Raw genomic sequence first — 26,061 nt, forward strand, 5'->3', positions numbered from 1 at the left:
TGTGCTTCCCCAGGGAGCAGTAGCATCAAAGGACTGAGTCTGTCAAAAGTATGAGGGTGAACTCGCTGATCTTCAGGGGTCCTGCCTCATTGACTGGTACATTTTGGAAAGAAAAAATGGTTTTCTGTGAGTGACTTTGTTTTTTTTGTCTTCTCTGCTCTCACTCTCACATAGTTCCACTGCCCACCTTGAGCATGGGCCCTGCTAGCACTTGCCTGACATCACATTCTTATCCTGGTGGAGGAGGGGGTGGTCAGGGGAGCATCCCCTTCCTGCCCCTCCTGCCTGCCGTGGAGGCCTCTTGGAGCCGGAAGCCCAGTCTCCTGAGGCTTGTCCAGGCCTCGTTCTTTCTGCTCTTCTGGGTAAAGGCAGAGAGAACTCTTGGGTGGCAGACCCCACAGCAGGGGCAGAGCCTCTGAGCTTCTTTTTCTCCATGTCTCCATGCAAGGTAAGCCACCTCCACCCCAGGGGAAGTCAGCTTGGGAGTTGCGGGTAGTGGCGGGGAGGGGGTGGTCACCTCGGGGCAGGGTGCAGGGAGTTCTCAGCCTGGAGGCAGGCCTGTGGATTTCTCTAAGAGTTGTAGACCCTCCTGACTGTAAACCCCAGAGAGAGATTTATTCCTTTTATTTTAGCCAGATCAAAAAAAAATTTTTTTTTAAGTCAATATAATTCATGTTAAGTCAGTAGAATCCTCCTTAGAATATCTGATTTACTCTAGACATGGGGATCCACATGGAAGGGAACCTCAGTCTAATACCTATGTAGACAGCTCCTTGTTCTACCCCTGCCACTACGGGAAAGTGACTGCCTCGGAGTCAGCCCTTCCCTGTCTTGGCCTCTTGTAAGACCAGGGGTCTGTGAACCAGTCAGGACATTCAGAGCCCTCTGAAGTTATTCATAAATATAGACTATATGTGCATCCATATGGGAGAGGTGAAAGAGAAGTTTTCATTAAATTCTCAAGAATGTTAGTGACCCCAAAAAGCCCAGAGTCTACCGAGACCAGAGGAGGATGCTCTCTGTTTGGCTGTTGTTGGCAGCTGCTGCCTGCAGGGAGAGGCCCGTGCGGGAGTCCCAAGCTGGACTATGGGCTGCATGCTTTAAACAGAAATAATGCTGTGCCCTACATGCTTCAGGAACATCCTGTTAAATGGGCTTTTGTGGTCTTTCTTGAGGCTCTACATAGAATCTGTGTAGAAGATTGTTTCTGTGGGGAAATCACATTTTCAGTTCCAAACGAAGTTTACCAAAACAAAACGAAAGATACTTTTGTAGTTCAATTGTTTATAAAGTGCATATGGGTTCTGATCATACTAAATGTTCAGCTCTGGAGAATAATGTTCTTATATTTTAATATTGTGATGACTTTGATACCTCTATGGTTCACTGGGGTCCCAAGTGGACTCTAGTCAGACCATGAACCCACAGGTGTCCCTCTTCCTCGGGCTCGTTTGAGAAGCACCAACATGTTAGCGCAGCTGAGAATTGTGGCCACTCCCTGGGCTGGATTCCATCAGTGAATTTCATCCATCGAGTCATCTCATGGCTTCCCCAGAGTGCACTCTCCAGAGGAGGGCTTGACAACACTGGCCCTCATTTTCTGTTATATGTGTGTGTATGTATTTGTATTTGGGGGTTGCAGCTAGGGTAGACACTGTAGGGCCCCTGTATTTTCTGTTATATATGTGTGTGTGTGCATTTGTATTTGGGGTGTTGGAGCTAGGGTAGACACTGTAGGGCCCCTGTATTTTCTGTTATATATATATGTGTGTGTGTGTATTTGTATTTGGGGGGTTGCAGCTAGGGTAGACACTGTAGGGCCCCTGTATTTTCTGTTATATATATATGTGTGTGTGTGTGTGTGTGTGTGTGCATTTGTATTTGGGGAGTTGCAGCTAGGGTAGACACTGTGGGGCCTCTGTCACTGGGAGGAACAAAGTGTGCGTAGACTGAGAAAGCTGAAACAGACAGAAATCGAATGTGTGTCTCAAGGCCACGTGGAGCTGAGCTCTGCAGGAATGACCTTGAAGGAAAGAGGAACTTTTGTCCTAGCCAAAGTGCTCAGATGGAGGCAGGAAAGCTGTTTATACAGCCCAGTGGCTTCTGGGGAGGAGGGGGTGTGTGTGAGAGGGCTCCTCTGATAATACTGGTGTGTGTCTTCTTCCTTTCTTTTTTTGTCCCGGTTCTTTCTCTTTGTTTTAATTAAAGTGTAGTTGATTTACAGTGTTATATTAGTTTCAGGTATGCAACATAATGATTCAATGTTTTATAGACTGTACTCCATTTAAAGCTTTTACAAAGCAATAGCCATACTTCCCTGTGCTCTGTCCTTGTTGCTCATTTTATACATGGTAGTTTGTAACTTTGCATCCCATAGCCTTATCTTGCCCCTTTTCCCTTTCCTCGCCCCACTGGTAACCTCTGGTTTGTGCTATCTGTGAGTCTGCTTCTGTTCTGTTATAAACATTTGCTTCTTTTATTGTTTAGATTCCGCATATAACTGATTAACATAGAGTATTTGTCTTTCTCTGTCTGACTTCACTAAGCATAGTACCCTCTATATCTATACACATTGTTACAAATGGCAGAATTTTATTACTTTTATGGTGGGATAATATACCATTGTATACATGTACTGCCTCTTCTTTATCCATTTATCTGTTCAAGGACACTTCAGTTCAGTTCAATCGCTCAGTCGTGTCTGACTCTTTGCGACCCCATGAATCGCAGCACGCCAGGCCTCCCTGTCCATCACCAACTCCCAGAGTTCACTCAAACTCACGTCCATCGAGCCGGTGATGCCATCCAGCCATCTCATCCTCTGTCGTCCCCTTCTCCTCCTGCCCCCAATCCCTCCCAGCATCAGAGTCTTTTCCAGTGAGTCAACTCTTCGCATGAGGTGGCCAAGTTGCCTCCATATCCTGGCAGTTGTAAATAATGCTGCTATGGGCATTGGGGTGCATATATCCTTTCAAATTAGTGGGGGGTTTTTGTTTTTCTTTCAAAATATATACCCAGAAGTGGACTTTCTGGGCCATTTGACAGTTCTATTTTTAGTTTTTTTGAGGAACCTCCATACTGTTTTCCATAGTGAATGCACCAATTTATATTCTCAATGGTGTACCAAGGTTCCCTTTTCTCTACTTCTTGCCAACTTTCATTGTTTGTTGACGAGAGCCATTCTGAAAGCTGTGAGGTGGCATCTCATTGTGGTTTTGATTTGCATTTCTCTAATGATTAGCAATGTCTTTGGGAAAATGTCTGTTCAAGTCTTTTGCCCATTTTTAACAGATTGTTTGTTTTTGATTTTGAGTGATATGAGCTGTTTATGTTTTGTATATTAACCCCTTATCAGTCATATCATTTATAAATATTTTCTTCCATTCAGTAGGTTGTCTTTTCATTTTGTCAGTGGTTTACTTTGCTACACAAAGCTTTTATGTTTAATTAGGTCCCATTTGATTATTTTTGCTTTTATTTCTTTTGCCTTAGGAGACAAATCCAAACAAGTTTTACTACAATTTGTCAGTGTTCCACTTGTATTCTAGAAGTTTTATATTTAGGTCTTGACTCTGTTTGGGGTTTTTTTTCATATATGGTGTGATAAAATGTTTTAACTTTATTCTTTAACATTCAGCTGTTCAGTTTTCCCTGTACCACTTATTGAAGAGACTGTCATTTTTTCTTTGTATAAATTTGCCTCCTTTGTCATAGATGAGATTAATTGATCCTAAGTGGGTTTATTTCTGGGATCTCTATTCTGTTCCATTGATCTCGGTTTTTGTTTCACTACCATAGTGTTTTGATTACTGCAGTTTTGTAGTGTTGTCTGAAGTCAGGGAATGTGATATCTCCAGCTGCTTTGTTCTTTTTTCTCAAGATGACCTTGGCAATTCAGGGTCTCTTGTGGTTCCATATAAATTTTAGGATTATTTATTCTAACTCTGTGAAAAATGTCATAGGCATTTTGATAGGGATTATATTAAACCTGTAGATTGCTTTGGGTAGTATGGACATTTTAATAATTAAGTAATTAATTCTTCTAATCCACAAACCCAGGTCATCTTTCCATCTCTGTGTACCACCTTCAATTTGTCATCATTGTTTTATGGTTTCAGAATATAGGTCTTTCATCTCCTTAAGTTTATTCCTAGATATTTTGTTCTTTTCAGTACAGTTTTTAAACAGGATTGTTTTCTTGCTTTTTCTTTCTGATAGTTTGTTATTCGTATAAAGACGACGACATATTTCTGTGTATTAAGTTTATATCTACAACTTTACTGAACTCATTTATTAGTTCTAACAGTTTTTTTGGTAGAGACATTAGGGTTTTCTAAATGTAGTTTCATGTCATATGTAAATAGTGATGATTTTATTTCCTTTCCAGTTTGAATGCTTTTTATTTCTTTTACTGTGTGATTGCTATGGCTAGGACTGTGTTGAATAAAAGTGGTGCGAGACATCTTTGTCTTGTTCCTGGTTTTAGAGGAAAGGCTTTCAGCATTTCACCACTGAGTGTGATGTTAGCTGTGAGTTTGTCATGGATGGTGTTTATTTTGTTGAGCTGTGTTGCCTCTGTGCCAGCTTTGATGAGAGTTTTTATCAAGAATGTACACTGAATTTTGTCAAATGCTTTTTCTGCATCTATTGACATGATCTTTTTGTTAATATGTTGTATCACATTGATTTATTTGCAGATATTAAACCATCCTTTCATCCCTGTAATAATCCCACTTGATCATGCTGTATGATTCTTTATATATATTGTTGAATTTGGTTTGCTAATATTTTGTAGAGAGTATATTACATCTATATTCATCAGAAAATCAGTTTGCAGTTTGTTTGTAGTGCTTTTACCTGGTCTCAGTATCAGCGTGATGGTGGCTTTGTAGAATGAATTTGGGAGTGTTCCATTCTCTTCCATTTTGAGGAGCTAGTTTGAGAATAGATATTAGCTCTTCTCTACATGTTTGGTAGAATTACCCTGTGGAGCCATCTGGTCCTGGACTTCTGTTTGCTGAAAGTTTTTTTTTTGTTGGTTTTTTTTTATAAATTCAACTTCACTAGTAGTGATCAATGTGTTCAGATTGCCTATTTCTTCCTGATTCAGTCTCCAAAGATTATGTTTGTAGAAATTTGTTCATTTTTTTCTAGGTTTTGGTGTATAACCATAGTAGATTTTTTCATATCTCTGACAACTGGTTGTTATTTCTCTTCTTGCATTTATTTGAGTCCTCTTTTTTTCTTAGTGAGCCTGGCTAAGGTTTATTAATTTTGTTTATCTTTTTAAAAAAGCCAACTCTTGGTTTCATTGATCTTTTGTATTGTTTTCTTGGTCTTTGTCTTATTTATTTCCTCTCTGATCTTTGTTATTTCCTTCATTCAACTGACCTTTAAGTTTGCTTGTTCTTCTTTTTCTAATTCCTTTAGATGATAGATTAGGTTGTTTATTTGAGATGTTTCTTGAAGTTCCCCTTAATCATTATAAACTTATGTCTTAGAACTGCTTTTCTGCATCTCAAGCAGTAGCACATACCACAAGAAGGCCAGGTCGCATCCCTGTATCCAGTTAGCCTTGTCTGTGTGTAGCCACCCCAGCCAGCTTTCCCTTGAAAGTAGTCTCCAGCCTGAACCAGTCTGGTCCTACTGGCCTCGTAGCCCCTTTTGCCGAGATGCTAGAAAATTTTCTTTCTGCTAAAATGAAAGCAATTTAAAAGTGTCCTGTTATCACCTACAGAAAGTAGTTGATGCTTCATTTTAATGTATCAAATATTATTTGTAACATTATTGCATTCAAGTGGTTGTAAGGAGAAGAGGGCAAAGCAAAGCAATCTATCCCAAGAAAAATGGTTTGTTTGGAAATGACAAGTGCTTGTCAGATTATACCACCTCCCTTGTGGGGACAGTCAGAACTTGATTTTTTCCCCATTCTCTTGCTTTTGTGAATTCTTATTCTCAGTTCAGGGCCCAGCTCACTTCTGCCTGCATGGTGCTAGGAAGCACACGCTGCTGGTAGCCGTGGCCTCCAGCTAGACTGCTTGGGCTTTCAGCCCAGCTCTGTGACCTGTGGCTGTGTATGTAACCTTGAGCAGTCATCCACCCTCTCAGTGCCTCAGTTTTCTCATCTGTAAAATGGAGATAATGTAGTTCAGACCTTGTAGGGCTGTCATACAGATAGTCACCTAGAGCAGTGCCTGGCACCTGGGACCTATATACATATCACCAGTATCGTTGATATAGTTGATTCATTTTTGCCTCTGTGTCCCCCCCACCCCCAATGGATCAGGTGAAAGCTTTCTTTTCTCTGAGCTGGTACTGTTATTTTTCTCTCCTGGGTACCCCTGATATCTAGTACTAGGACCCAGCTGTTTTCCGGAGGCAGGGGACACCCTTGGAGCCTCCATGCCATGGGGATGGTTTCTCTTGATTTCTTCCCACAGGGTGTGGACACTGTAAGAAAATGAAGCCAGAGTTTGAGAATGCAGCAGAAGTCCTCCACGGAGAAGGAGATGTAAGCTTTCTTTCCTTAACCTCCCCCGTTGCTCTCTACGACATTTGTATCATTCAGTAATACGAACCATTAGGACAGCTTTCCCCTGCAAGCTCTGTAGCAGCTCGCCAGCTCCATGGAGCCCTGCAGGACGTCTCTGTCCCCGAGTAGATGTGTCCTAGTCAAGCAGTTGGGGCTCCTACCAGGGGTGGAGCATGCTCAGACTATAGGGTCTGGTTCAGAGAAATGTACTGGAGGTACCCATCCAGGTGGCCTCTGCCAAGGCCCTGGGCTCTGGGATGAAGCCCCATGGCTCTTTTTCTGTGGGACCTTGCCTACTGGGAACAGCCGCAGTCTACTCCACCTGGTTGATGGGGGTGATATAAAGGCTTCATCTCAGGCCGCAGATGAGATGGGTGGACATGTGTGGAGTTCCCGCCCCGTGAGGTTCTGACAGGCCCGGGGTGGGCTGGGGCCTGCGTCCGGGCTCCTCTTCTGCCAGCACCGCGTCTGAGGGTGTCACGCATGGTTGGCCTCTCCCCTGTCCCAGAGCTCTGGTGTCCTTGCAGCTGTCGATGCCACCGTCAACAAGGCCCTGGCAGAACGATTCCACATCTCTGAGTTTCCTACGCTCAAATATTTTAAGAATGGAGAGAAGCATGCCGTGCCTGCGCTCAGAACAAAGAAGAGCTTCATTGAGTGGATGCGAAAGTGAGTCTGATGGTCTCGATAGCACATGCTGGTCCCTGGCTGTCGGCCACTGGACAGGGCCTTGAGGAGATGAAGTAAACTTAGGAGCCGCTGACCTTGGCTCAGCGCCTGGGAGCCAAGACAGATAGGGCTTCCCAATCCTTAGGGCACCTTGGGTGTGCTGACCCCATGTCTGCATCCAGCAGGTTACAGTAGCCTTTCTAGGTGTGGTGGCATCAGCTGCAGGAAGCCATGTGTTTCTCTGTTAGGACAGCCTTCCCCAGTGTGCTAGCCCCAGGTTTCATCATATACACTTTATTGCATTCCTTGTGAGTGAACAAAGGAAACCCAGCTCTTCACATTCCAGAGCTGGACTCCAGGGGCCCAATTCTGGGCCTTCAGTAGTGTCCATGGGGTGGCCCATGGTGGTTTGGGGTTGAAAAGAAAGGGTTGAAGAGCTCCCTCTGTCTGGGTATTAGTTTGTGAGGGCTGCCACTGCCAGGACCACAGGCTGGGTGGCTTACTGGCAGGAGTTAATTTTTTTCTTTTTTGTTTTTTTTTTACAATTCTAGAGAGCAGATAAAATGTCAGCGGTTGGGGGGAGGGGTGGAGGGGACGGGGCCTGGGGGGGGCGCGGGGGGGTGCTTTCCCTGAGGCCTCTCTGTGGCCATCTCCCTGTGTTCTCTCACATGGTCTTCCGCCAGCTGTGCCCTAATCTCCTCATCTTTAAAGGACACCCGTGAGATCAGAGACCCTCTCTCCACATACAGTCCCGTTCTAGGGTATTTAGGATTAGGACTTCAGCATAAGAATTTGGGGTAGGGGACACAGTTTACTCCATGGCAGCCTGCAAGTCCAAAAAAACATCTTGAGGAGCCTTGCAATTATTCATTCGAGGACTTTGGAACCTGCAGTTAGTAGCCTCTCCCCCTGCCACCCCGCAAGTGCTTTCTCCTATCCTCACCCCTCCCCCGGGGACACACACCCATACATAACTTGAATATTTGAGAATACCGCCCCATTTCTGCACTGACGGAAAGGTAAAGTCAAAGAAGACACTCTCCAGCCTTTGCAGAGGTCCCTGGTGTGGCATAATCATGCCTGCGTGAGAACCAAGACTTGAGAGTCACCCAGTGATGCGAGAACTGTGCGAAATAGCAGCATCCAGGGGCAGTTACTTTGTCAGAACACTGGTCCTCAAACTTGGATGTGTGTAAACATTACCTGGTGTTGGGATGCTTATTGAAGTGCAAATTCTGAACCCTTGATTCGGAAAATGTAAATGAAAGAAATCAGTGATGGGGTTTTGAGAAACACCAGCTTATGGAACAGGAGCAAAGTTACCACTCAGTTCAGGAGAGGTTCCTGGCAAGAGGTGAGTGGACAGGTCAGGTCCTGGTCTCAGCCCCTCCAGTCTCCTGCTGGTCGCTAGGGGTAGATGCTCAGAGTAGCCAGGCCTTGTCTTATGACCAGAGGGAGCAGGGGTTCATCTCCAAGAGGAACGAGATGTTCTCTCTGCTGGTCCTCTGGTGCAGGAGGCAGGTTGCTCTTCACACCTACCTCTTTGGCCTTGCTCTGCTGCCAGGGCTAGTTCCCTGGGAAGGTCTGAGCAGGGCAGGGGCTCAGGTGAGGTCCCTGGTGCTTGCACTGTGGTTAGAGGGCTGGGGGAACCAGAGGATTGATCATTGCCAATCCTTGGTCCAGAGGACTGGACACAGATAGTGAGCATGGAGGGTCTCTGTCCTTCCTGTCCTAGTCACCACCTGAAAAAGCACTAGGGTAAGAGCATGGGCTTCAGAGTCTGAGAACCCTGCACTCAGATCATGACCCTGGGCCATTTACTTGACCCTGCTAAGCCCCAGCTTCCCATCTGTAAAGTGGAGACAATACTTTTCCCATAGACTTGTTCAGAGAATTAAATTGGATTATTGTGCATGGTGTGTGGAAATACTCAGAGGAAGCTGTGTTTGTTATTGATGCCAGTTCTCATGTGGTGCAGTAACTGATGGTGCTACCACCTAAGTGCTGGAACCTCCCAGCCTTGGCAGCATGCTTGTATAACTGTTGCCCCATTTTATACTCAGATCCTACCGAAGCCTATCCCTATTTCCTTGGTTCAGAGAGGTGAAGTGCCTTTCCTCGGGACAAATTGTGGTTCTTTGGAAGCTCAAAAGAATCCACCAGGCAGAGCATCATTTAACAGCAGATGCTTTGAGATGATGAGGAGCTGAGGCCACCAGCAGGAGGGCGAGCAGATGATGTCGGGTTAGGTTGATGGTGCCTGCAGGCTTGTGCACGAGTGACCCAATCAGGTGACTAAGATGTGCCCACGAGCAGACCAGCCCAGGGAAGCAGGATCCTGGGACAGAGCAGAGGGTTGGTGGGTGGTGTCAGCTGAGGAACCCAGGGTGTATGAGGGGATCTGGAGGGCAAAGAACAGGGCAAGACAGGAAGGCTGGGAGGGGCAGTCTTGGTCACAAGAGCAGGGGTGCCATTAACCAAATGAAGAAGGTGGGGAAGAAAACTGTTTTGGGAGGTGTGGAAGAAGGGGAACAGTTCTAAATCTTGTTGGGATTGGACCTCCAGGTGGAAATACTGGGAAAACACCTGGAAATGGGCTTGAATGAGAGGTCAGGGCTCGAGTCATCCTCAGCTTAGGGGGTTATGGAAGCCACGCAGATGGATGAAACCTTTTGAGAATTGCAGGAGCATGGAGATGGAACCAGAAGAAGAGAACGGGCTTTGGGGAAGGTGGGTGGGGTCTCTGCAGGTGCCTGGAAGGAGGGCTTCTGAAAGGTGAGTGTGAACTTGGGGCAGCTGGCACTGCGCTGTGCTGCCCTCGCTGGGTACGAGGCCTGAGGTCCAGTGGGCAGGGGCTGTGTGGCACCGGGAGAAGAGGGGAGTGCAGGCAGGGAGTGGATGTGGCAGCGTGGGTTCTGGACCACTCCCCAAAGCCACTTCTCAGAGAAGGGAGAGAGAAGCATGATTGTAGGAAGGGGGTCAAGGGCAGCAAGGGCTTTAAAAGACCCTGGAGATCTATACTTCTGTGAGGCAAAGTGGAGGGAACCAGTGGACAAAGGTAGACTGAAAAATTGTGAACCTTTCTCGAATGCCTGTCCTTTATGAGTGCTTACAGGCTCTTAGAGACTGTTAGTTGCTTGACCGACTAGGTGCTTTACGTTCTCTGTCTCTGCTCTTCTTAAGGACCCCAGGAAGTAGGTATCGTTGTACTCATTTAACAGAAAGGAAAATGGAAGCTCAGAAGGGTTTGGTAACCTAACCTAAGGTCACACAGGTGATCGGTAATCTGGATTTGAACGCAGACCCTACCTCACTCTGTGGCTCATGCTCTCTGCACCAGAACAAAGGCCCGGGAGCAAAGGATCGTGGAGTGCTTAGGGTACCAGAAGAGGCAGGAGGGAGGGAAAGAGGGTGCCCAGGTGCTGAGGTTCTCACCAGGGCGAGGAGACGACTGGAGAGACTCCTTGTCGCCAGAACAGGCTCAGGTCCTTCACACCTTCACAAAATGGCTTCTCAAGAGGCTCCTTGGAGGGAATCTTTGCAGACAGTTCACTTTTCTTTCTGTTTAAACTGAGGATTTGAACTCAGTTTTGGAAAGGATGCAAAGTGATTTTCTCTTATGTGCTCCCCTGAGTGGTTGGGGGTTGGGGCAGTGGTGGAAGCACTTCTCCCAGTGACTGTCTCCCCTCCATTCCAATTCCTTTAGCCCCGAGTCCCCGCCACCCCCAGACCCCGCCTGGGAAGAGCAGCAAACCAGCGTGTTGCATCTGGCTGGGGACAACTTCCGGGAGAGCCTGAAGCGGAAGAAGCACGCTTTGGTCATGTTCTACGCCCCATGTAAGTCGCTGGGGCGCTCACTGAGGGGTGAGGGATGGGGTGAGAGATCTCCTAGGGACCTGGGCAGCCGCACGCCAACTCTGGGCCATTTTTGCTGTGAGCAGGGCTCTAGTTTCATTCCTGGCTGAGGTCCTTCAGAATCCAGGGCCAGCTCGGTTGGGTTCTGTTCTCACAATAGTCCTAAAGCCCTCTGCTTCTGCCTGTGCCTGGGGCCTGCCTTGTATTAATGATTACTCAGCCACCTCACGTTCCTGGACTCTCTCCCCTCTGGCTCTCTCCATCCCTCCAGCCATTGACTTCACCTTTGAACCCTGGCACTTATTAGCTGGGAATTCAGCCCGCCTCATTAGGCCTCTGTGTCCCTGTCTTCCTGAGCACCGCCAGCCCAGCCTCCTCTCCCTGACCTTCCTGAGTGGCTCAGAAGCCATGGGGTTGAAGCTGTGGTGGAAGTTCAGTTACGTTCGCTCAGAGCTCCCCACCAGGATCCCCATTTTAATCAAAGCTTAAGTTGAGGGGATGACGTGTCTGCTGATGTAGGTGTTTGTGATCTCAAATTGTGTGTGTTCCCATTTTAAAGTTGTTCACTGATTCGTAAGGGAAAGGCTCTTGAATTTCTTGCTCTGCCCTTTCTCCCCCACGTTACAGCTTAGTGTAATGGAATGGGGATAACAAAGCTGCGCTCCGCAGAGAAGCAGGCGGCTCAGTCTAGTCCTAGCCTCCCGGCCCTTCCTCTCCAGTGAGGAAGGTCTGCTCCGCTCTCACTGTCCAGGCAGGCCACCTCCTGGCCTAGCCTTCAGCCCTGCCCTCCTGTGGCTGACGCTTCCTCTGGTTGTGCCTTTTCTTCTGCAAGTGGGCCTTGCGCTCTTTCAGTTCCTTGCAGAGCTTCCTCCTGTCCTCCTCTGTCCTGAGAGTAAGTCCAGAAGACTGTAGATCTTAAGAAGCTGTCTTCCTTCCAGGCAGAGTTGGGGGTGCAGCACTGAGACCAGGAGATGCCTGACTTGCCTGAGGCTTGGCAGCAAGTTAGTGATGATGGAGCCCTTCTCGCAGCCTGGGCTGATACCCTGCCTTAGTCACAATCCTGATTCAGATGGTAGTTACTTCCCAGCACCTGGTGAGAACCTGGCTGGAGAAAGAGTCTTTGACCAGCCATGGGGTGGACTTGAGAGAGTACTGCAGACTGAATACTTTCCCCAAATTCTCTCCCCTTGCCCCCAGACCTCAGTGGGGACACCTACCCTGCTGGGGTGCTAATGACCTCCTTAAAGTAACAGTTTGTGCTTCATGTCTGGGACCCAGGATACCTGGGAAAGAGGCCTGGTCCCTGCCCACCTCAAAAGTCTCACAGTCCTTCCCAATGAGAAATAACTAAATGTGATCCATGCAGGGCCTGTTGCTGAGCGACTCAGCTGCTGGCAGAGGGCTTGGTGTCTGGAGTCTCTCATCTCCCTTGCTGCCATGTCCTGCCCTGAGCTCTGCTCCAGGCTCTGAGATGTGTGTTCATCACTGGACAGGGGCAGGGGGGAGGGGACTACCTAATGGAAAAAAATCTTTAAAATGTTTTCAGCAATAAAATCAGTTCAGTTCAGTCACTCAGTCATGTCCGACTCTTTGCAACCAAATGAACTGTATAGCACTCCAGGCTTCCCTGTCCATCACCAGCTCCTGGACCTTCTCAAACTCGTGTCCATCAAATTGGTGATGCCATCCAACCATCTCATACTCTGTTGTCCCCTTCTCCTCCTGCCTTCAATCTTTCCCTGTATCAAGGTCTTTTCCAAGGAGTCAGTTCTTCTCATCAGGTGGCCAAAGTATTGGAGTTTCAGCTTCAGCATCAGTCTTTCCAAGGAATATTCAGAACTGATTTGATTTAGGATGGACTGGTTTGATCTCCTTGCAGTCCAAGGGACCCTCAAGAGTCTTCTCCAACACCACAGTTCAAAAGCATCAATTCTTCAGCGCTCAGCTTTCTTTATAGTCCAACTCTCACATCCATACATGACCACTGGAAAAACCATAACTTTGACTAGACAGACCTTTGTTGGCAAAGTAATGTCCCTGCTTTTTAATATGCTGTCTAGGTTGGTCATAGCTTTTCTTCCAAGGAGCAAGCATCTTAATTTCATGGCTGCAGTCACCATCTGCAGTGATTTTGGAGCCCAAGAAAATAGTCTGTCACTGTTTCCATTGTTTCCCCATCTATATGCCATGAAGTGATGGGACCAGATGCCATGATCTTCATTGTTTGAATGTTGAGTTTTAAACCAGCTTTTTCACTCTCCTCTTTCACTTTCATCAAGAAGCTCTCTAGTTCTTCTTTGCTCTCTGCCATAAGGGTAGTATCATCTGCATATCTGTGGTTATTGATATTTCTCCCGGCAGTCTTGATTCCAGCTTGTGCTTCCTCCAGCTTGTGCTTCCTCCAGCTTATGCTTCCTCCAGCCCGGCATTTCTCATGATGTACTCTGCATATAAGTTAAATAAGCAGAGTGACAAAATACAGCTTTGACATACTTCTTTCCTGATTTGGAACCAGTCTGTTATTCCATGTCCAGTTCTAACTGTTACTTCTTGATCTGCATACAAATTTCTCAGGAGGCAGGTCAGGTGGTCTGGTGTTGCCATCTCTTTCAGAATTTTCCACAGTTTGTTGTGATCCACACAGTCAAAGGCTTTGGGATAATCAATAAAGCAGAAGTAGATGTTTTTCTGGAACTCTCTTGCTTTTTTGATGATCCAACAGATGTTTGCAATTTGATCTCTGGTTCCTCTGCCTTTTCTAAAACCAGCTTGAACATCTGGAAGTTCATGGTTCAGGAAATGTTGAAGCCTGGCTTGGAGAATTTTGAGTATTACTTTGCTAGTGTGTGAGATGAGTACAATTGTGCAGTAGTTTGAACATTCTTTGTCTTTGCCTTTCTTTGGGATTGGAATGAAAACTGACCTTTTCCAGTCCTGTGGCCACTGCTGAGTTTTCCAGATTTGCTGGCATATTGAGTGCAGCACTTTCACAGCATCGTCTTTCAGGATTCGAAATAGCTCAGCTGGAATTCCATCACCTCTACTAGCTTTGTTTGTAGTGATGCTTCCTAAGGCCTGCATTCCAGGATGTCTGGTTCTAGGTGAGTGGTCACATCATCATGGTTATCTGGGTTGTGAAGATCTTTTTGTACAGTTCTTCTATGTATTCTTGCCACCTCTTCTTAATATCTTCTGCTTCTATTAGGTCTATACCATTTCTGTCCTTTATTGTGCCCATCTTTGCATGAAATGTTCCCTTGGTATCTCTAATTTTCTTGAAGAGATCTCTAGTGTTTCCCACTCTGTTGTTTTCCTCTCTTTCTTTGCACTGATCACTGAGGAAGGCTTTCTTATCTCTCCTTGCTATTCTTTGGAACTCTGCATTTGAATGGGCATATCTTTCCTTTTCTCCTTTGCCTTTAGCGTCTCTTCTTTTCTCAGCTATTTGTAAGGCCTTCTCAGACAACTATTTTGCCTTTTTTGCATTTCTTTTTCTTGGCAATAAAATAGCAATAAAATAATATATTCTTATTTATCCTATAGGTAGTGTATAGTGAAGTGAAGTAAAAGGGTTAGTTACTCAGTCGTGTCTGACTCTTTGCTACCCCATGGACTACAACATATACTTAATTTGTATGTAAAGAATCTAAATACTGCAGAAAGGTCACATACCTGATAAAGGTAGGTGTAAAGTAAAAAGCAGGTGCCCATTTGCCCTGTCCCCCAATCCCACCTCCCCTCACATCCTCCCTCCATAGTCTCTACACAGCTCCTGCTGTTTGGTTGTTCTCTCCTGTTCCAGGCCCCTCTGTTGGCTCTGAATGGTCTGGTCATGGTGACCGCCCCTCTTAAGCCAGCTTGGCTGAGTTGAAATTGGAATTTTCTGTCCTGTCCTTGGTCTTTGTTTCTCTCTCCCAACTCTGGGAGGCTGCTTTAGTTTCCTGCAACACAGAGGTGGTGCCTTTTGAAAGAGCCCATATTAAAAAATCATGCCTCTTCTGGCCCACCTGACATATCTGGGGAACATCTTCATGCCCTTTCTAAAACAACCTCCCCTCTAGTTATTCATCTGCCATGCTCTTTCTTTTGGATAATGAGAAAATGAGATGTAGCAGAAGGCCATTAATCTGAGGCCTGGATGCTTTAAATTGATGGTAGCAGGAATTTGCGCTAAACTGACAGTGACCTTTATGCTTTCAGTAAGCAGAGACGTTAAAAAGGAGAAATTAGTGATACCAGATTTGGGGGAAGAGAGTAGCTTATTTCCAGCCAGCCTGATGTCTTAGTGGGCATTCACGTGCCACTCACAGGGGACTTCTAGGTACTGCAGGGCACACTTTGATGAACTCTCGACCAGTATATTTTTCTCTTTAAATGTTTTGAAAGCTCTATACCATCATTCCTTTGTAGTATTGATATTTGCATGAATTTGAGCCATTCTTCTCTCTATTGGGTCAGATTAGTACCATGTTCTTATAATTGCCATTGGCATCTGCCATGAGTTAGGCTGTGCTCAGTACTTTGTCTCAGTTGTGGTGTAACTGTAACCAGCCCAGCTCGCTTCTCCACTCCTGTGATGGACGTTGGGAAAATCCTCCCATTACCGCCATCCATGCTGCTCTGGGGCCAGCTGGCCACTCCACTAGCCAGGCCATATGGGTGGTTCCGCCCGTCTCAGAAACCAGCTCAGGTGCTAAATTCAGATCAAAGTTGTAGCTCTGCCTTAATTTGGTTTCACAAAACCCTTTGAAATGTCAGTCATTATTACCTTATTTTAAAAAGAGAGAGAGCAGATGAGCCAGGCTGTCTCTGTTCTCTGCCTTGGCTTCCCCAAGGCCGTGGGAGGGCCCGAAGGCCTGGTCCGACTGTTGGTCAAGAAGTTGGCCAGAGCCCAGGCTCCCCAGGGGGCATTTGGCCTCTCCTACCTGTGATTTGATCAGAATTAATTACCACAGTCAGGGAACTCCTTCCCTCAAAGCAGTTCTGTTCTCTTGGCAGTTGGGTTCAGTGTCTGGAGAGCAGTAGGGAGAGGTGGGTTTGGGTTTTAATGGACCAAAGCTGAGGGGAAGGCCAGGAAAGCAGGTTTGGGCCAGAGCAGCCTGCAGTTTCTTGGGCTTCCTTCCTGGAGGACGGTGTCCTGGGCTTGCTGAGACAGAAGAAAGAGGTTGCACGCAGGTGGGCCCCATGCCGGGGACCTGTCACTGGAACCGGAGGGGCTCGGGGCAGCACACCTGCCACTGTCCCATTCAGGGCCTCTGGAGCTGTGGTCCTCATCCCCAAGTCGGGAACCCAGGCCCTGAGAAGCGGCAGGGATCCAGCAGCTTGTCCTCCTCTTAGCCTGACCTCGATGCTCCCGTTCCTGGATCCAGAGTTCAGGCGGACTCTAGGGCAGGAGTGGAAGGACAGCATGACAACCAGGGGTCCTCGGTCCTGGGGTGAGAGCTGGGGGGAATGTGGGGCTCGACAGCAGTTTATGAGCTGCCTGAGTCAGGCAGAGAGCTTCCTCCCGCCCTCCACTTTCCCACATGCACCTTTTCAGTCATGAAGTGACGAGCTCTGCCATTGTCACTGGGGCACAAGAAGGAGCTTCATAACAGGCTCCGAAGAGCCAGAGCACGTGTCCTTCTCTTCGAAGCCCGAAGCTCCCGCCGCACCCTGGATCAGGCTCTTCTGATCCCTGAGGGCAGCCCTCCGTGCAAGGAGCTTGCAGAGCAAGACCACAGTGTCTGTGTCCCCCACCCCCAGCCTTGGGGGTGGGCATGGGGTGGGAGGTCCCAGGCCAGTGTGAATCTCACACTGGCACAGGCCTCCTGCAGAGACCTCGTGTGGACAGCAGACGCACCATGGAGGGTTCGAGTGGTGGGGTTGATACCTGAACCCTGACGGTGGGTGTGCAGACGGTGGGAGTCAGATGAACCCTGAAGTCTGCTGGGAGGAGAGGAACTCCTGGAAAGGCCTCTCTGGAAGTTCCATGTGCAAGGCTCTCTCCTTCCCTCTCACACAGGGTGCCCGCACTGTAAGAAGGCCATTCCACAGTTCACTGCCGCTGCTGATGCCTTCAAAGATGACCGTAAGGTAAGGACACCCTTCCTCTTCGTCTCTTGTCCCGCCTCCAGCTTCCCACTCCAGTGCCCACACCTTCCTCCCTTCTGTTCATATTGCCCTCCCCAAGCAGCTTCTGCTGAGACAGAGGGATTTCTGGCAACCAGGACATCCTTTTTAGAAGGCAGGATAGAGCTGGCTGCATTTATGCTGCAAAATCGACTGAAAGGGATACACTGAACCGTTACAGCCCTTCCTTGAAGGAGGGGGTGGTAAAGGGGTCATTTGTTCATTCTTTTTTAATGCTCACATCTTTTTACGGTAGGATTTGTAGTCATGCACTACTTGTGTAATTAAAAGTACAAATAAAAATATACCACAAAAGTCAACTGGAGGCGGCCAAGGTGGAGGAGAGCAAGGCCATGGGAACGGAGCCTCATCCCGCCTAAGTGAAAGGCTCCTGCAGCTGCTGACTGATGAAGCAGAAAATTAACAAGCTAGAGCTGCAGATCGGCTTAGAGCATAGGGAGGGGGCCCCAGGCACTCCCCCAGGCAGCTCCAGCAGACCAGGCAGACTCCGAGGCTGTGGGGGCATATGGCAGCGAGAAGACCCCGGAACTCAGGCTGGTGCATCTGGGCTGCTGCTAAGCTGCGAGAGCTGTAAGACTCTCCAGGTCTCAATGTTTCCTTCTTCTAAAGTCACAGTGCTTAGATGGTCTCAAAGACTCTTCCCAGCCTGGGACTCCATCGTAGGAACCTGTCCCCTGAAATGCTCCCCAAACACACTCACACACACCCAAATCCAAAGTCCAGTACATCTCTGCCTTATTTTTCCAGGTGGAATTGTCAGGCGCAGCTGGGGCAGGTGGGATACAGATGCTGAGATCGCCTTGCATTGGCCCCAGGATGGCAGTGATGGGGTGGTGAGAGCTATATAGGAACAGTGAGTCAGAGGAAGCCAAGCACATGTGGGAGGACTCAGGCTCCAGACACCGTCCCTGAATCAGGAAGCCCCATGGTCACCTGCGAGCCCTGCCTGTGCCCTTGAGACACCCTTCACCATCAAGCAGGAATATAAGGACCAGAATACTTCTGTCCTCTCCCTGCCACTTGGCTTGCATTGAGAGGGGCACGGCAGGGAGGTGCTTCCTGTCTTCTGTCTCCCTCACCCCTCCACCCACTTCTGCCACCCTCAACCTGAGCAGGGTGGCTGCTCCCAGTCTGGCCGCTCCAGCTCATCCCAGGCTGCTCATCCCTGCAGGGCTGGGTGTGGGTTGGTTCAGGGAGGCCTTTACTCCCCAGGACCAGAGCTGGACTGGCAGTCTCTCCAACACAGCTCCCATCATTCTTTACCCAGAACACTTGGCTCCCTGGGCACACAGGAGGGTGACCGGAGTGGGGGCACCCCGCCCCTTGGCTGCTCAGGTCTCCAGGGCCCATGAGGGGATCACACCAGTCCTCATGAGACCAGGCTGGCTGTGCCCGCCATTGGCAGCTGAGGGCTGTTCCTTCTCTTCTCCATCCCCCCTGCTGATGCACAGGGGTCTCGTTTCCATGGTGATCCCCTCCTTCTCTGAGATACTGATATGCCTTTGCTTAATTATCTTAACTTGGGCCAGTAACATTGCTGACCTTTTCCTAGAGTTATTCCCCCTGTTATTCCTTGTCTCTCCTTCCAAGCCAGGCATCGCCCTCACTCATTTTCAGGAGGACACTTAGCTCTCTGTCCCAGGCAGCTGGCAGGCCAGCGTTCCTGGAGACGGCTCTCAGTACCAGCAGGAAGCATCCTGTTTTCAGCCAGGGGCGCTGGTGCCGTGATGGCTGGGTGCCATCCTAGAACTATCAGATCAGAGCCTCGGGGGATGGCTCCAGGAATTTGTGCTGACCACAGGCTGTTGTTTAGGGACTGCTGGGCTGTCCAGCCCTCTCCTCCTCCTGAGGGATGAAGGCCCAGAAAGGAGGAGCTGTGTCTCTTGCCCAGGGATACCCTGTGTGTCACTTACAGCCCGAAGTGGGTCTCCTGACTCCCAATTCTTCCTGACACCCCGTGCTGCCACCTGTGAGGCAGAATTGCTTTTTTTTCCCACCCAGAAGCTTGTCCCTGTTCCTTCCCCAATCAATATGCAGTTGGTTGTTCACTTCCATTTTCATAGCTAAAGTCAATATTAGCTCCTGCAGAGATTTATTTTACTGAATCAATAAAGCCACATGAGGCAGCTCATATTTTAACTGGGGAGCCTCCCCTCCCAGGAGGTTACTGGGGACTTCAGCAGTTGACGTGCTGGGGGGAGAAAGGGCCGCACAGTGTTAGTGTTGGAACAGGAGGCGTTCTGGAGGTGGCCGTTAGGACAAGGATCTCAAGTGGAAGGCTGACCACTGGCCTGGCAAAGTGGGGCCTGTCTCTCACGGCTCAGCAAAGTGTCCCAGCCCGGGGGTGAGGGGTCAGCAGTTCAGCACAGCTCCCGGCCAGGTGCAAGGTCATCCCAGGAGCAGGCCCTGGAGCAGCGGGAGCCCCTCTGTGATTGGCTGGCGAAGCTAGGTTAGCTCTGGCTGTGTGGTGTGTGTTGTGTCGTCCCTCGAGTTCATAGAAGGGAGATCTCCCTGAGGACAGAGACCTCATTTGCGCCTGAATCCCCCCAGCCTCGACGCCTGACATCTCTGTAGATGTTGACTGGATGAAGGACCTGGGTAGCATGTTTGATAGTTCCTAAGTGCTCCTCCTCTTCTGCTGATATTACTTCTGAAGCCTTTTGTTACATTGTCCTCACAGTAGTTTAGTCACCTCGGTATTATTACTCTCTCATTTTACAGATGAGGAGATTGAGTCTCAGCGAGGTTAAGTGACTAGCCCAAAGCTACCAGATGGAAAGGGGCAGCATCAGAACTGAATGTATAGGCATTGTCAGAGGTCTCCCAGAAGTGGATTCGAGGCCTGGACTCCTGTGCAGGGGCTTTCTGGGGAGGTGGTCTTGGGGAGCAGTGGAGGGGACGGAGGAAGGGAAGCCAGAGCAGGTGTGTTAATGAGCAAATCACTGCATGGCTAACTAGGCTCAGTCCCTGGAGACCTCAGCAGGGACAGAATTGCTCCCCTCGGAGGTCGAGGAAACCAGGCGAGGTGCCCTCAAGCCTCTCCATCATTTCTGTGCTGGACGGACAGGACGTTGCAGGACACTGACAGCCACCTGCTGTGGAACAAATCTAGAAGTTAGTGTGCGTTCAGTGCTGTGGGTGAGTGGGTGCAAATCTTGAGGGGCTATAAGGGGGGCAGCACTGAGGTGAAATTGGGATAGATGTGGAGAGGTTTATTTGCTGCCTTCTTTCCAGAGAGTCTAAGCCACTTCCTGTAGAGGGCTCATGCTTGTCTCCCCTTCTGCTATAGAGACTGAGAGCTGAGGAGACTTTGCAGCTGGAAGAAGCACTTCGGATATGTAACTGGCAGCTATATTAGGGGATTCGGAATAAGTACCCATTTTTTATTTAGTCAATTTATAAAACCATACACTACATTTCCCACAGCTCCAGGGAATGTATACAAATTAAATTCATAATTTAAAGCAGATGCAGGGAGAGCAGCGGCCCGGAGCAAAGCTCATTAAACACTTTCACAGCCTAGCAGGGGAGCGACGGCCCCTAGATGAGGGCTGCCCAGGTGCGCGGTTCCCACCGGACCGGCCGCTCAGCTCCTGCCCGGAGAAACGGAGCCCTGAAGATGGCCAGAGGAGCCTCTGCCTCACATTCCTAAATAAGTCAGGAAGGGCTTTAGGGGATGAGCTGGAATTCTCAGAAGCCTGCTGGTACGTGTGGACACAGACAGGCAGCAAGCTGACCTTGCCTGAAGGAGACAGCTACCCCACTCTCCTAGCCACATATTGCCTATGGGAATGCAGGGCAAGTGCCCTCAGATTTGGCTTTTAAAGAAAAGCTGGAAAGCCAAACTTTATATGAAAATCTTTGGGCTCTTTCTCTAGGTTGGCGACTGAGTTAGATTCTTTTTTTTTTTTTTCCTGTGGGCCAAACAGAAGAGGACTGAGAGTCAAATAGCGATTGTGGGCAGAGTTTGCAGAGTCTGCTCTAAGAGGTCTCATCGTATAGAATGCTGTGTAGCCGAGGAGGTAGAAGAGGGCTTGAGGGTGGGTAAGTGGGGGATAAGTGACTGGTAACCAGAATGCAAGGCTCGCTCTTCGCTGTCTGTCAGCCCTGCTCACCTGGGCACAGGTAAATAAGCATGACTGTTGGTGCCCTGCAGGGCTCTCCTGCCTGGAAAGGGGGCCTCCATCCAAATGTGAATAACCAGCAGCCAGAGAACCCTGTGAGTGATGGCTGTTCAGCAGTTTTAAAGCTCCAGCACAGTCATAGTTCTGTGTGGGCTCCTGAGTGCGTTCTGGCCCTCAAGGCGCCGCGCCCTTTCCTCTTCTGGGTCCTGGCATGGGCTGGTCCTAGCTGGGTGCTCTTCCCTCGGGCCTTCGTGCCGCTGGCTGCCTTATCACTGGTGGCTCAGATCAAATGTTAGCTCCTTGGAGAGGCCTCCCAGGCCATCCTGGTGAAGGCAGCCCCTCTGGTCGTGGTCTACCCAAGCACCCTCTTAGTTCCTTCAGGGCATCCTTTGGACTCCACAGTGATCTCTCTGGTTATGTGTCTGTACTGCCTTCCTGTAGTAAGAATGTCAGTTGCTCGATGGCTGACTTTGTCAAGGTCACCACTGTGCTCGTAGCATCCAGAGCAGGCTTGGCTTCATCAATCCCACCCCTCTTCTGTAACGCTTGTGGATTGCTCTTGCCATTAATCAGCCTTCTCTCCCCCGCTGCTCTGTGACCCTCAACAGGAGAAAAGTTCCCCATGTCTGCTTTGTACCCTCTTATAGGGAAAGAGCAATAAATAAGGAAAAACTGCCCAGCATGTGGAATTTGTTAAATGGGCAAGAAGAAGGCAGTGGCCAATTTAGGAATCTCTTTCTGGCCAAAACCTGTTTGCTTTAGTCATGTTGAACTCTGTCCTGGGTTCTGGAATGTGTTCCCCAGGATGGAATCTGCTTTTCCCCCTCCATCAGTCCTCCGCCAAGGGGGCAAACTTTGCAGAGTGCTTCTGAACCCCTTTGCAGGCCATCCTGGCACCGTGGAGCACCTCCACACACCTCCTGCCATGCCTTGGATTTGCCTCTTTACCCAGCTCCCTGACCAGGTTCTGAGCTCCTGTTGGGGACAGAGCCAGTGTCCTGGGCCAATAGGAGTGCCTCTAACAGCAGCTGGTGTGTACTGACCTCTGACCACCTGCCCTTCACCTCCCCTGACTTATCTCACTCATCTTCAGGATATCCTGATAGCTGGGGTATTGGTACTATCTCCATTTTACAGATGAGGGTGTTGAGGCATGAAGATGCTAAGTGACTTCCTGTAAGTGTTAATATGCAGCCAAACCAAGACTTACACATGGAAAACTTGACTTCGAAGCTCTTATTCTTGACCTTGGTGCTACACTGCCTCTCCAAAAAGATGTTCAGGAAATATTAGCTGACGAATGAATAAGTCTCACAGTGCCTCACAGAAAGTATCACAAACTTGTAGTGTTTACAGATGCTTTCAAGTCCTAATTTTCTTTACATTGTACTCTTGATTTTAAAGGGTAGTCTGAGGGCATTCCTCACCTGTCTGCCTGGAAAATTAAAAGCCTCAGTGGAGCATGGGCTGGGGGTGCTTTGGTTCATTGTGTCCCTGCTGATGGGGAGGAGCTCAGAAATCACAGGATCTGGGCCTCGGGTGCAACCTTCACACAGAGGGTCCAGGCCTCAGCTCTCAGACTGGAGACCCCCATGCTGAGCCTCGCATTCTTGCCCCCTGCAGATCGCCTGTGCCGCTATTGACTGCGTCAAAGAGAAGAACAAGGACTTGTGTCAGCAGGAGGCTGTCAAGGCCTACCCCACTTTCCACTACTACCACTATGGGAAGTTTGTGGAGAAGTATGACACCAATCCAACGGTGAGTCACGGTGGGGGCACTGCCCCGAGCTCTGTCTGCTGAGGGGCAGGGAAACAGCCACTGAGGGGCTTCCCAGATAGCACAGTCAGCTGCAGCACTCAGAGCCAAGAAGGCGAGGCTCCAGCCCAGCTGGAAGGGTATCCCAAGAGGTTCTCGTACAAGTCCTGGCCCAAGAGCAGGGTAGGGGCAGAGGAGAATTCCAGGGTTCCAGGGTCGGGGAGAATTTCCTCACCCACCTTTCAGGGCTTCTCCGTAGTCAAGCCGATGCTGCCCACATGGCCCCGGCCACCCCCTCAGGCGCCTCTCTGTGTGCAGAAGTGTGAGCACACGGAGGGTCAGGGAAGGGGCAGGAGGGGAGGGCCTTACAGGAGTTACAGGTCCTTGTCTCTCCTCCTTCCCTACAGGAGCTGGGATTTACCAGTTTTATCCGAACGCTCCGGGAGGGAGACCATGAGAGACTCGGAAAGAAGAAGGAAGAGTTGTAATTTCTGCCTCAGAGAAAGCTTTTCCATTACACTGTGAACGATACCTGTTTTGTTGTTCTTTCTGAATTTCCACGTGTTCTGAAGACGAAGTTTTTTATAGCCGCGTATGGCCGTTTTGTACAATTTTGAAATAAAATTCAACCGATTGTTTGGTGGTGTGGGTTATTTCCGCGGAGCCCGAAGGTGGATGCCGTTTCCTCTCTCCTTCTTTGTCCTCTCCTGGGGGACAGGGAGCCCCACTCCTCGGTCATGTCTGTCCAGGAGAGATCCTGCAGCAGGCAGGTGAGGAGGGAGGCAGAGATACTGGCCCCAGTCAGCCACTGGAGAGCAGAACAGGGGAATCGGATCACAAGATAGCCTGTTGGACAATGACTGATTTGGGCGGGGGGGGAGGTAAATGCATTAGGATGGTCAGGAAAATGGGATTGTGAAACTTATGGGAACCAAGCATTAGCTTTTTCTGGATCATTGTGGTTTTAGTTTGGGTGTGTTTTCCTGGAATGTATTTGCATATTTCTCTTTCTCTGGCTATTACTGTCTTCCTCTCTCCATCCCCTCCCAGCTCTCCCATTAAAGAAGACTAAGTCTCCACTCCAGGGGATGGTGCAATGGTCAAGCCCAGGCTGGAAGGGCATCTAGAGTGGACTAGGGAGTGTCCGGCATGGGCCAGGGGGCGCTTTGTTCGGCAGCTTGCTCCTCACCCTGGCTGGAAGGGATGGTGTGTGGGATGTGGGGGCATATTCTCAGTGTGCAGATGCTGGTCTGTAAACCAGCTCCCCTCACCCCACGACAGTAACCTCCAAATCTTTGCAAGCATGCTTCTCATGGACGGGCACCATCCAGGCCTCACTCTGACACTCTCATATCTCTTTCCTGACTTTCCCACTAGGCCTGCTCTCTCTATCCCTGCATGAGTAACAACAGCCCTGAGCTTAGCACTTCTGCCAGAGCCATGGTCCTTCTCCACAGGAAGCACAGCAGCCTCGCTCCGCTATCTGGACTTCAGTGTTCTGCAGCGGTCTTACACTCCTCGGGGTGGTTCAGAGGTGGAGTCTCCGGAGCTGCAACACTGGGCAGCACACTTTGGTGGCCTTATGGGGGAGTTAGCCTGTGGGCACAGTCCTATTTCCTGGACCAGACCCTCCCTTTGCTGCTGATAGGTTCCCCAGTAAGGGGTGGGAGCCTTGACGAGCTGACACTGCACATAGTGCTATTAAGTGAGCCCGAAGGCTTTGAAAACGCTTGTTCTGGGGCAGTGTCCCAACTTCCCAGGCCACCCACTGCCAGGTCACCTTTTATTTTCTTTTAAGCACCCACTTTTTAAAGTGGCCCTTGGTCTCCCTCCAGGTGAGCGGATATGAAAGAAGCACATGTTTATCTTTACTGATCTCCCCTGGTGCCATACACTATCAGACAAGGAGCCATTTAATCCTGATGCTGAATGTCATATACCCTCTCCTGCAAGGGGCTTGTGAGAGTGCGCGTATGGGCATGCTTAACAGTTGTTTGGAGTATTCATGGGAGAAACGTATATGTATCTCCAAAAATGTTTTTAACTGCATTTTTAATACCTGAGAAAAGCCACTCCCTGGCTGACGGCCACTGGTGCTCACATTCAAAGCACAAGGCTTTCTTTCATTCTTATTCCACAGTCTGGGTTGGCGTCTGTGTGAGAACTTGAAAGCATCAGGAAATGGCATTCTTTTCACTCTCTATTTGCAGGATTTGTTAGTTATGGAGCCCTTGTCAGAGTGTCTAGTGTTTGCTATGACTTTCGGCATGACTGGAGCAAGTTCAGCCCAGCTCTGGGCAACGTCTGCAGACAGAGCTCCCTTCTTCCACTCTTCCACCCCCTGCCTCTCCCCCCATGCCCCAGTTCTTGAGCTCTGTGTAGATTGGTTAGAGCATGGCCCCTGGGTTAGTCCCATTCCCAATGGTTGGTTCATTCCCATGCTTGGCTCATTGGGGGTTCACTGGTCTTCAGTACAGTGTGCGTGCGTGCTCAGTAGCTTCAGTCATGTCCAACTCTTTGCAACCTCATGGACCATAGCCTGCCAGGCCCCTCTGTCTGTGGGATTCTCCAGGCAAGGATACTGGAGTGGGTTTCCATGCCCTCCTCCAGGGGATCTTCCCAAGCCAAGGATCAAACCCAGGTCTTCAGGTTCTTTATCCATTGAACCACCTGGGAAACCCAATCTTCAGCCCAGACCACTCCCTAACCCTCACTCAAGGACCTGCCATTATCCCCTCAGTTTCCCTAGATCTTACCTTTGCTGGATGATTTCTCTGCAAAAAGCAAGGGTATGAGTTAGGAAAAAATGGATTTCCAGTCTTCATTCTGGTGGCTTTGGCATAACCTTCACCTCAGTTTCTCTCCTTTGGGTCATTGCTTCCAGTCCATTCCCTCCTGGTCTGCCTTACTCTGTGGCCCCCTGTGCCTCTCGCCATAGGTGATTGCCCATCAGCACTAACCAGGGCTGGCCCCCCAGCCCTTCCCATCTCCCCA

General features: G+C 49.0%; 1 protein-coding gene across 1 annotated transcript in view; it reads left to right on the forward strand.

Annotated features, from left to right (window-relative positions):
• The window catches only part of PDIA5 (protein disulfide isomerase family A member 5), a 91,791-nt gene extending 68,236 nt beyond the window's left edge, over positions 1–23,555 (forward strand). Inside the window, 6 exon segments of the mRNA NM_001163046.1 lie at positions 6,441–6,511; positions 7,041–7,201; positions 10,908–11,038; positions 17,061–17,131; positions 22,936–23,070; positions 23,475–23,555. Of these exon segments, the coding sequence (NP_001156518.1) occupies positions 6,441–6,511; positions 7,041–7,201; positions 10,908–11,038; positions 17,061–17,131; positions 22,936–23,070; positions 23,475–23,555 (650 nt within the window).
• Positions 23,556–26,061: the final 2,506 nt, after the last annotated feature.

The sequence above is a fragment of the Ovis aries genome, chromosome 1 (genome assembly GCF_016772045.2).
Source record: "Ovis aries strain OAR_USU_Benz2616 breed Rambouillet chromosome 1, ARS-UI_Ramb_v3.0, whole genome shotgun sequence".
Classification (NCBI taxonomy): Eukaryota; Metazoa; Chordata; class Mammalia; order Artiodactyla; family Bovidae; genus Ovis; species Ovis aries.